This window comes from Vidua macroura, chromosome 13, assembly GCF_024509145.1.
Source record: "Vidua macroura isolate BioBank_ID:100142 chromosome 13, ASM2450914v1, whole genome shotgun sequence".
Lineage (NCBI taxonomy): Eukaryota > Metazoa > Chordata > Aves > Passeriformes > Viduidae > Vidua > Vidua macroura.
In genome coordinates, this window is record NC_071583.1 from 20,348,163 (window position 1) to 20,360,284 (window position 12,122).

The 12,122-nt window shown below is 44.4% G+C and overlaps 1 protein-coding gene across 1 annotated transcript in view; it reads right to left on the reverse strand.

Annotated features, from left to right (window-relative positions):
* Positions 1-388: 388 nt before the first annotated feature.
* The window catches only part of WNT7A (Wnt family member 7A), a 35,153-nt gene continuing 23,419 nt past the window's right edge, over positions 389-12,122 (reverse strand). The window contains exon 4 of the mRNA XM_053989650.1: positions 389-3,405. Within this exon, the coding sequence (XP_053845625.1) occupies positions 2,926-3,405 (480 nt within the window). The 3' untranslated portion in view covers positions 389-2,925. The remainder of the gene's footprint in view (positions 3,406-12,122) is intronic.

The window sequence follows — 12,122 nt, forward strand, 5'->3', positions numbered from 1 at the left end:
TAAAACTGTTTAAAGATATTTGTCCTTCAATAATTATTCTGCTAGCTGTACATGACACATCACTGCATATGGAAATTTACAGGAAGCATGAGTTTTACACATTACTTTCCTATGGTAAAAACATGCTGCAAAAGCAATAATTTGTAAAGTAACTCTAATTAGTGAGGAAAACACAGTTTTAACTATGATGTGGTATTCACTAAATCAAAGCCCAATACAAACTGGGGGGAGATTCCAATATTAAATGTTAGATCTGAATTATTTAACCATAATAGAGATTTGCAATGAACATCCCTACTGTATGTGGTTGCATTTTAAATCTAGTTGTGTGGAATTGAGGAGGACTAAGAGCTCAATGAAATAAGACTCAGTGAAAATTGACAAGTCATAAAATTGAAAGTAAATTACATTAATAACTTTATTTTGATACCCCATTCTGGTGACTGAATTGAATAAAAATTCTATTTAGTGTTAAGTGGCAGGTCTGCAAAGAAACTGTGCATTAACCCCTGATGTACATTGCTAGGATTAAGTACTGCATGGGCTTGTGTAGTTAAATAATATATACAAAGGATTAATTTAAAACCCGAGTCCTAACAGGTTGTCAAACTCTGCAGCATCTTTTGTGATGCTTCTGTTTCTCTTCTCAGAAATTCTCTGTTTTCACAGTGCTGGGTGAGAGTTTTGCCTGAGAAGGATCAGAGAACACAGGACAGAGCTGTCTCACCTACCCCTGATGGAACTTGCTGCTGTGCAGGGAGTGAGTGACACATTCCCACCACTGATGCCTCATTAACTGGGGAGATCCTGCAGCCTGAAAGGAGGAGAGAATCTGATCTGTCCCAGGCAATGTGCAATATCATCTGTAATGCTGGGCCACGTTTCTTACCCAGTGAAAAACAATGTTAGAATTAGACACGTTTTTTTATCAGCCACAAATGAGTTAAGCAGTAGAAACAGAACGATTTTAAATGCAGAGAAATATTTACCACTCAAATGTCTGAAGAAATCAGCAGCGATAAAAAGGAAATACCACAAAGGGAATGCAAAACAGCTTAGTTGGGCTCTGAAAAACAAGTGAGTAGTCTTTAAATTTGCCTCTTTAAACGTCCAATGTTTTTTTTTTTTTGTATTTTCAGGCTCTGGCCTTTTGGGGGGTGGTGGGGGGAGGATAATGTAAATGCCAAAAGGAGCTGGACAAAAAGTAAGCTTTGTATCCTATCTATGAGAATCAGACGATGTGTGTCATGCAAGTTATTACAGTCACAGTCTACAGTCTTACCCTGATGGGAATCAGATTTGACAGCAGCACAAAGCAGAGGTTTAACTGACAGCACACACAGCACATTTGCGAGTCATAACGCCACAGTTTAATGACTGACGCATGTGGGAAGCTAATTCGGATTTTTTTTTTTTCTTGAATGGGATAAATGAGCATCCAGTTAATACCAATCATGAATTCAAGCCATGTGACAAAATTGATGCTACATACCCTGTTCTTGTTTTGCATATTCTGCAAACTAAGCTGCAGGAAAAGAGCCAGGAGAGAAAGTTCATCCTGCTTTCTGACACATCCACCAATTGCAGCTGAATGCATCCAGCTTGCTGCTGTTGTGTTCACAAACTAATTACCCTTTCTCTGTTAAATAGCCTAAGAATTACAAATTGTATGCCTGTTTTGAGAAAAAGTACAGGTTGAACAAGCAGACGTAGTATAAATAAAATATTTATATAAAAATAGTCTCTTACAAAATATACTCTCTTATCCTATGGTTGATTTTTCCAAAAGATGGAATTTTGTCTGGATTTGCTTATTTTTAGACATATTCCAAACAAGATTTTATTAATGCTTCTTTCTTTAATTGAAGAAAAAAAAATATAACCGCAAAACTGGTAAAGATTTTTAACCCCTACCACTCCACTTTTGTTCCAGACAACTAGCAGCAAACAGGAGGAAACAAACAAAAACCCCAAAATACAGTGTGTTTGTGTATGTACATATATATAAAGACGTCAGCTTTTGTCCTTAAACATCCAGTACTGTAGAACATATCCTGCAAGTCCAACTAATAGAAATACCCTAGTCAAGAACAATATGAACAGCTCCAGTGTTTCCTTGCTGATCCTACAAAATTATTCCACAAAGAAAGCCAGCTATCTACTTCAATTGCAGAATAGTTCCAGAAGGGTTGGTAAAGTTCTTCTTTTAATTAAATAAATTAACATTAGTTTTATCTGAATAAATTGTTAAATATTGTTATTATTATGCCCAAGTGTCCCAAATCCCTGTGCTAAAATCTGCAGCTCACACACACACGAGAAAGGCAGATAAAGCAGTGTCTACAGAACCCTTCCACAGTTCTTCTTGCTGCAGCAAGTGCTGTGAAGTGGAAAGATGGGCAAGACCAGTAGAAGCTTTTCACGAATGTGGAAGCCTAAATCTGTTTTATCCACACACTCCCACGGGCAATTCACGGGCAGGCTCTGTCCATCCCATCCTGTGCAGAGCCCTTTTGTAGGGATTGCTCCCCTACCCCTCCCTGCTCCTCGTACACAGAGGTGTTTGACCATCCCTTTCCCAAACCAAGAGTTCGTTGTCACACCCAGAGATTCCTCCCTGGCCGGTGTCTTTCCACAAGGCAGCCAGCGCTCCTTCCTCCCAAGGGGCAGGCTCACTGAGATGATCCTTTTCTCTCTCTTGCATGTCTCTGGTGGCCCGGGGTGGGGTTTGCTTGTTTTTGTTTCTTGGCTGACTTTATAAGAGTCTGAAATGTGTATCCACATAAGCCACGAATAGTGAGGAGAGAAGAGAGGGCTCCATTGGTGAGCATCTCTTTGAGGAGAACAGCTCTTCCCGCAGTTCGCTCAGCTACGTCGAGCGCATGTGCAAATGTATCCAGGCCAGGGAATGGCCAGGGCAGGTGCTCACTTACAGGTGTACACCTCTGTCCTCTCGCTGCACGTGTTGCATTTCACATAGCAGCACCAGTGGAACTTGCAGTTGCACTGCCACACCCTGGAGTACTGGTGGGTGTTGTAGCCACGGCCGCAGCACATCAGGTCACAGCCGTTGGGTTGCTGCGCCGTCTTGTTGCACATCCTGCCCTGCGTGCCCACGCTGCCCGTCACTGGGTCCTCCTCGCAGTAGTTGGGGGATTTCTCGATGTACACCAGGTCTGTGTCCATGGGTTTGCGGTAGGAAAGGGGCTTCTTGATCTTGAGGAAGGTGGGGCGCTTGTTGCGGCTGGCCCTGACAGGCTCCACCTGCACGGCCTCGTTGTACTTGTCCTTGAGGATGTAGCCCAGCTCCCGGAACTTGGGCAGCGTTGTCCAGCAGGTTTTAGTGGTGCAGGACCCCGAGACCCCGTGGCACTTGCACTCTAACTTCATGTTTTCCTCCAGGATCTGTGGTTAGAAGAACAAAGAAGGATGCATTAATAGCAGGGCTGTTAGATGGATGCTGGGTGACGCTCAGGGATGGGTTTGTTCTGCAATGGGAGCTGCCACCACACACAGGCCACGCTGCTGTCCCAGGCAGCAAATGCTCATCAGTATGACCCAGTTCTGCCTGCAGAGCTGATTCCCCTTCTGCACGGTGAGTTCAGCAGGCAGGATGACTCTGCCTAACTCCACAGCCAAGGGACCAATGCTCGAATGGGACCCTCCTCAGGCACAGCTTTTCTTCAACATGATTGCCCAGTGCGCAACACTTTCCTTTTGAAGTTAACAAGCCTCATCTTCCCTTCCGCCTTCACATCCCCTGAAATTCTGTCCCTGTATCTTCTCCTGCTGTTTACCAGCCCAGTCTTTGCCAAATAAAACTGGAGTCCAGCTTAGTCCCTGCTCTGTGTCCTGGGCCCTGCAGCTGACCCCAAGCAGCAGTGGCGTTGGGATAACACAAGCAAACACATCTAATTCCAGCAATTAATTTCTCACTGTCTTTTACTTGAAAGAGGCCACAATAATTTTGATGATGAAACTCTGCCTAACCTGGCAGAGCCCAGCACTGGAAAGCCCAGTCAGAGGGATTATCAGGGCTCAGGGAGTGGTCACATCATTTTTCCCCTGAGAAAACCCAGCTGATCTGTGCAGCTCCAAACCTGGGCAGTGATATGGAAAGTGGAATTAACCCTTTGTTACAGCCTCTCCCTTCAGTTTGGGGTGTTTGGAAACAGCAGACACTGTAACTGGCCATTTTCAGCAGAAAACAGCAGCCTGCACTGAAGGAGCCAAGTCCAGCTCCTAGGCTGTACATGTGTGGGGATCTCGACCCTAAAACCTCAATGTGAGCTGGGGGTGGCAAGGACAGAGCACTGACCTAGAGGAAGGTGTCCTTGCCCACAGAACGAGGGTTAGAATTAGATGAACTTTAAGATCTCTTCCTATGCAAACCATTCCATGGTTCTGTGATTTTTTGATTCTATGAAATAGCTTTATTTTTATTTTAGTCTATGAGCAGATTGTCAGCACAAGTGGACTGAAGGCAGGATCACAACCCCCAAAAGCACAGGTCCAAGCCTTTGACACAAGTGAATTCAGCATATGCTAGGTCACATTTTGTGCTACTGGTTTTAAATCAGCTTCTCATGCAAACTATCTAATGACTGCCCTAAAACTTAGATGTGAGAAAATTCCATATTCTGATCTACATCTTAACTTCTGCTCAAGCTTTGGCTTTATCTTGTTATCTTGAGTTTCTCTCTCAGCCACTGCATACTTCTTTTATTGCTCACTCATTCATAAGGCAGGACACTTGGAAGATAGATGAGGAGATGGAAAAGGAGTTATAGCACAGGAACCGGAAAAATAACATAAATTCCTTTAGCCTCATTTGTACCTTTTTAAAAGCTCTCTTTTTTGAAATTGAAACTAGACAGGGATACATTTCTCAGCCCTAATTCAATCACTGCTCTTGTAGAAGGGGTTGGCCTTACATCCTGGTACCATGTTCAAACTTGCAACAAAATATTTCCAATCTGCCATGGGGATCCACCCAACTGGCCTGGAACATTAACACAGAACACATCATGTGCCATCTATCCAGGTAAGGTTTTTACCCTAAAGTGTAGTTAAGTAGCCTAAATTGCCTTTTGGTTTATTTCATTACCATCCCATTTAGAGCCAGCAGTCTCTGAGGGATGGGGCTCCTCGGGAAGGGATGGGGACTCCTGGGGTGGCCTCGTGTCCTGGGCTGGGCTCCTTCCCTCGCCCCAGACACAGCCAGGCCCTGCTCTGCAATTCTAGCCAAGCCTGGCCGTGGCACTCAGGGTTAAAAGGGCTGCTTTTGCCTGAGCAGAAGTTTGAGCAACACCAGCTGAGCCCCAGTGCCAGGGCTCCTTCCTGGAGGTCCAAAAACACCTGGAAGGGGATGGGAAGGAGCAGAGGGATGAGAAAGTTTTGCTTTATTGTTCTCTCTCCCATTTATTGTTTCTGTATTTTCCTAAGGTTTACTGGCTCCCTCTTCCTTTCTCTCTGCACTTGTCAGAGGTGCCAGAGGTTTCAAACTCTGTGCTGGAATCTCTCTGGCACATCTGCCTCATTTCTGTCCCCGGCCCTCTGCAGCTGAGCTGTCCCCTCTAGTCCAGCCTCCTCTAACCCAGCCTCTCCCCCTGTGGCTCACAACCCCTTTTGTTGCTTCTGTTCTTGCGCACAAATCCATCCTCCTCTCTGGGCTTTCAGGGCCATGTCCTGCAAATTCAGCAAGGCTGAATTGGCTCCACAGCCTGTAGAAATGAGGCTATATGGAACTCGAACTGTCTGGCCTCAGCAAAAGCAAACCCTGCAGTGGTGATTTGATGGTTCTGTTGTACTCTGATAGCAGGTGCTTGGACTATTTGTTTTACATTAAAATAGGTGGATGGTGGTATTTTAATACCATTATATTATTCCAGTGCCTGCTGATGAATCCGTGCCTGTAATACAGGATTCTTTGGGTAGGGACAGCAGACCACAGTCTTTTCCTTGGTTCCTGTGAGCCAAAAGCAGCGCCCTTCCCTTAAAAACTTGGTCTGTGTTAAAATAAGAAAGCATTCTTTACCTTTTATTTCAGGATTTGTTTCTTTGAAGGAATTATCCAGCAGCTCATGTTTTTACATCAGATTTAAACTTTAGGTGTGTTACAGACTGACTTTTCCTAAAATGTAAGAGCCTGGAGGGCACAAAATTTCAATTCCAGATCCCATGTTTTTGACCAAATGACCATATCCAGCTCCACCACTCATAGGAAGTAAATCTGTATGCACCAGTGGGTGCTCTGAACTGGATTAAATGCAGACAAAGAGCTGGAGTTCTTTTAGCTTTGTCCACTTTTTCTTTAAGCTCCTACAGCAAACTGTCAGTACTTGTTTCTCCCTCTATCTCCCTTTGCCATTTGCCTCTGGGAAATAGTTTGTGTGGGGAGAGCTGGGCTGGCTCTCACTGCTGATGTTATCTCCAGATGCAGCACCTTTGGGCACTGCTATTGGGAACACAACGTGTTTGCTCTCCCCCTTTAGCTTTGCAGGGAATGTGTGGGGTTGGCCATGGGAGGGAGGCAGCAGCAGCCCTGGAGCCTGGTGGGGCTGTTCCAGCTCCATTTGTTTCTGGAGCCTGGTGGGGCTGTTCCAGCTCCATGTGGCCCTGGAGCCTGGCTGGGGCAGGCTCAGCCAGGGCTCCTGGCTGTCCCACCCTTCTGGAGGGCACATGGAGAGCTGGTTCTGTGCCTGGCATGCTCAGACACAGCACTCACATCCACACAGGGCTTTTCTCAGCCCGGAATCTGTCCCGAGTCACTCAGTGGTGTGTCCTGGGCTCCCAGCACCAAAGTAGCTGAGTTCCCCAAGGACCCCACAGTGGGATCAGGGACTGCCCCATCCCAGCTCAGCCAGAGCTCTGCAGCCCTTGATGCCAAAGCTGTGCTGAAGGACCTACATCTCAAATCTGGAGATCATCCCACCTCCACAGCATCCCCCCTGCAGCAGGATTCCCATGGGAGCGGGATCAATGCACAGCCAGGCAGCCTGCAGTGCTGCAGCCAGAATAACCCTGGCCCCAGGCTGCATCTGCAGCCCAGGTAATTAGGGAGATACTGACTCCTGCTCACCAAGGCCATGGTCTTGCCTAATTTTGTCTGACATCAGATCGCCTGGGTCAGGAAATTCCTGTCTCCTGCAAATGTCTGCACACACACCTTCACTAAAGGTCAAGGAAAGTGTAAGTATTGGCAAAATGAGTGAGATTTTCACTCCAGAGAAGAACATGGCAGGGCTTGGAGAGAGGCCACAACATTTCTGTGGGCTGGGGAGGGCCGTGGGGAGATGCCCCTTTCAGCTGGTGGAAGGTGAGAATTGGTGTTTTATATTATTACAGAGGCAATTGTAGCTCCTTAAATAAGACAAAAGCTCCTCAAACTTTGGGACTAACGTTGAGATACATTTGTTTTGCTATTGGAAATATTCATTGAATAAAAAGGATGTTTTAAGCTAATAAAATAAAGCCATGTCTTATTTAGGCTTTATTAGAACCAAATAATGTATAGAGTGAGACCAGGAATTGGATAGGGCACTGGGTGGATGTGTAGCACTGACTGGAGAGACAGCAAAAGGACTATGTCTATTAAAGTTATTAGGAAATGTCTCTGCCACTTGTTTTATCCAAGTGTGAGATTAATCTCAAAAGGATGCTACTGTTGAAGTAACTTGCAGGACTGTTCTAGCACCAAAGCTCTGAAATCTGATGGCAGTACAAGTAATACCTGGTGCTTTTTGATTGGAAAAAAAAAGAACAAGAGAGACCACAAAAAAAGAAACCCTGCTGTCAGAGACAAATCCTATGGAATCTTTAAGAAAAGTGAGAAACTGCATAAAAGCCACTCAAATACAAGCTTAAAATTAGCAAAGGCAAACTTAAATAGAAAATATGGAAAATATTCCCATCAGTGGATGGCCACTAATTATATAGAGAGAGCTGCTGTCAGTCTTCTGTAGGAGCACATTTTGCACTGTCTCCTCTAGCAAACTGACTGGGATGAGCTTGGAAAGGGTTGTGTCCCACAGAGTGACTCATCCCAGACAGGCTTTGATACCTCACTTGAACATCTTATGAAGATCTTATTAAGCACAGCCAAAAGATGTTTTTTCTCATGTTTTTGATAAGTAAATCCATGCAAAAGAATATCTGAAGTCAGTATCAAACAACTTTGCTCCTGAACACCACAAGCTGTGACTATCCCAGAAATCCTGCTATCCCAGGCAGGTTGAACCCTTTTTCTTGTGACAAGAATTTTTGTGTTTTAATAAAAAATGAGCAGAGAATCACCACAGCACGTGACCTACATCAATCAAACCACCTTTGCACTTTCCTTGGAATAGGTGTCTCAGGAAAATCAGGCAACCTGCTGGTCTGAGGGCTGGTTATGCAGGGAGCCAAGACCATTTTGATAAATGACACCCTGCTGCAAACACCACAGCTGGGTGGCGTTTCCCAACACCACCATCTACCTTCTCTAAGGGATATCCTGTTTTAAAGAGCAAAAAAACTTTTTCCAGGTTTGAAGTATGAAACCCTGAAAAATGAAGGCTTCAGAAATTTTATACTCTCCTAAATTCAATCTTTTTTGTCCCGTTTCTGACCTTTCTCTATGCCACCCAAAGCAGGAGATTCCTTTAATTTCTTGTATGCCCTTTATAGGGTTTCAAATTTATTTTTGTACTTTCTGCCTGAAATTTTAGTTGCCCTTTACTTCATCTTTATAAAAAATTGATCATATACCAGAATTATTTTTGAAATGCAGCTTCTCTTTCCCCAGTATGTCAAAGAAGTAAAGAACAAGTATTAGTTAGACTTTCTGCATGGTCACAGTGCTCACACAATGCTGTCAGCACGTGCAAACAGAATGAGATGAGATGAGATGAGATGAGATGAGATGAGATGAGATGAGATGAGATGAGATGAGATCCTCTTTCCCTGGGCAAGTTGTGTTGTTTAAATCACAGAGCTGGTGCCCTTCAGTCATTGCCTAACACTGTGCAGAATAGCAAATGAATGAGAGCAGGACCAGTAAAAGCTGAGAGGAATGCAGCAAAAAATATTTTCTCCTGCATATTTTTCTTATACTTCTGATAACCTCCATGACTTGCTGTAGACTAAATCAATTTATCACCACTTCTGGGTCCAGAAAGTAAATTTCACAGAATGCTTTTATAGTTGTTATTTTTGAAGAATAGCTGAACTTGGAACACAAAGGACATAACTGGTTTCAAAAGGTGAGATTTAATGAGATGGATTCTCACACAACCTAATTAATGCTCTTCTCAAACATTAGGCCTGGCCCTTGCCTTTTTGGAAGCTGTAGGAGCTGCTCTGTGAAATAAAACAAGGTGTCACAATACCTCAGGGCCACAGACATATTCAGGGGGGAAGAGCCCTCCCACACCATCCAGTCCAAGCTGTGTCTGATCCCCACCTTGTCACCAGCCCAGAGCCCTGAGTGCCACATCCAGGGTGTCCTTGGACACCTCCATGGATGGGGACTCCAAACCTCCCTGGGCAGCCCCTGCAGATGTTTAACAACGCCTTCCATGAAGAAATTCATCCTGAGAATTCAGATCCTTCCTCAGCTTTCTGGCACTGAGGGGTCCTTCTAGGAGGACAGCTTATCTGCTCTTGGGATAAACTTGTGTCCAAGCCCTCTTGGTTTCACAAAAGTAACTGTGCAAGGGGGATCCCGTGCATGTGGCTGAGGCTCTGAGCTTGCCCAGCCCTCAGGAGCTCTCTCTGACTGCTCTGCAAATCTGATCACGCTTTATGAAAGTCAAATGAGCCTCTGAAGTTTGTGTTTGCCTCCATCAGGGTCCGGCCTGCAGAGGTAGTGGGTGTGATGTGGCAGCCCCTGATGCTGACAGCTCAGCATCTGTAGGGGTTTGAGAGGAGTGACACCCCCAAAATCCCCTGTGCCCCAGGGTCAGGCCCTCCTGCCTCAGGTCTCCCCAGGTGTTCTCTCCTCTCATCTCTTCCCTCACCCTGTCCCTTCCCCACCGCATCTGATAACAGCTGCAGCACCCTGGGACCCCTCTCCTTCTCAGCTCTCTCCCGAGCACATTCCAGCTCTCCTCAGACAGAAAGGAACCTGCATTCTCATCTCTCTTTGGTCATCAAAACGCATATAAAAACCATTAATGCCCAAGCTGGAGCCGCAGCCTCAGGTTGGGTTTCCTGTGCTTTGAAGGGATGTTGCTGAGACAAAGTTCCTGTTTTCTGTGTTTTCTGTGGTGCATTCAGTGCAAAACGTCCTCACCCACCCTTTCACAGGAAATGCTGCTAGAAAGCTTCAAATTTCAACTACAAATTTCCAAATTAATGCTTAGGTAGGTTTTACATCAGGACAGAGACTGAGAGCAGCATTTTCCCAGTATCTGTTGGAAGTAGCTGGGAAATGGGGGGGTCCTGGTGTGGCACTTTGTGCTTTCTCAGTTGCTGATGACAAAGGCTCACTATTTGAAAGGTGGCCTGGCAGTTTATTGAGGGGTCATAGCTGTTCTGGCCCCTGGGTACAGCTGCCTGAAGCACCACTTGCCATTTGGTTCTGAGGGGTTTTCTATTTAAAAGAAAGGCAAATATTTTAACAGAAAAAAATGGAAATAATTTGAAAGCATAACTCTCAATGGGTTTGATAAACTACTTGTTTTTGAAAAGTAACTCTTGTGAGACACATTATCACCTAGATTAGACTAGATCAATGCAGTGCCAAGGAAGTGTCATCATGTAGGAAGTTTGAAGACCTGTCATAGAAAGGAACTTGGAAAAAATAGCTCTGAAAAAAAATCTGGTTTCTTTTAATGTGCTTTCACTTGTTATTATTAGAATATAGCTGAATTGTCTTAAAGACATTCAATATGTGATTTTATATTCTGTAATTAAATGAAAATGGGATTTCCTAGCCCCTCACTGAAATGGGATTGTGAGATTAAGGGAGAATTTATCTAGGATCATTACTTGCTGCTGTCCAAGCAAAACTGACACTGTGGACATGATGGATTTTAGCTTGTGAAATAGTGAACAGTCTTGTTGTCTGGCCTACCTGAGAACTTTGTAGGATGAAGATGAAATAGGCTGGGAATGGGGGTGGTGGCACAGAATTACAGATAGAGTTGTTGGTTATGTTATCTAGCTTTCCTTCCTATCACTACATAAGTTTTCCATGGTACACATCTTCCTTTCCAAAAAGATACTGGATAGAAGGTTCATGCCAGAAGTGAATAAAAGATGAAGATCAAGGAGTTTTGGAAATGGAAAAACAGCATGGTGCTCACTGACACTAAGACACTAAGTTTACAAAGAAAATTAGGCAGCAATTTTTCTGCCTTTTGACATGCTAGCTGCATAATATTTCTTCTTAGGTCATATCTACCTTCCTTACATTCTGGTCATCAATTAAAAATCACCCTAAATGCTGATACTTCCAATCAGGATTCTCTAAAATAGTGATCTGCGTGGTATTTTGCTATTATTAAAAATATCATGGATGTCCATTGTTAAAAACATCATTTTCCTTAATCCCTGCTTCACCCTGCAAGCTCATCCCTGCAGTCAATGCATGGATCAGAATAGTGAAGTCAATGAAATCCAAGCTGAGCCATGTCTGCTGACCTTGACCCCTTCCAAGTCAATACAATCCTTCCAGCATCCTACGTCCAGAGTGCCTGCTCTAAGTTTTGATCTTGGGACCGTGATCTTCACCCATCCTCTGGACTTATAAACAAAGGTGGCATTAAGAAGGGAATTGTGCTTGTAGTTTATGTTTTAGCTTGATGTTTCTGAAGAAATGGGAAACACCCCCAGGTAAGAGGAACTGAATTTAATTATGCTCCTCAGTTTGGGTACACAGTGAGTTAAACTCTTGGGATTACTCAGACAAGGATGTCACTGCTGTCCCTTTGGGCAGCAGTGTCATGGAGCCTGAGTCATTCTGCACATAAAAATGATGCAGAGAAAACAAGAAATGACACAACTGGAATTTGTCCTCATCACAGCGGATGCACACGGAGAGGAATGACCCAGGCCTGACTCATTCCCACTGAAATTTACCTTTGTGGGGCCCTCCCCAGTGGAGGGGAAGCTCTCCAGTGAAGTGGTGCTGGCAGTAA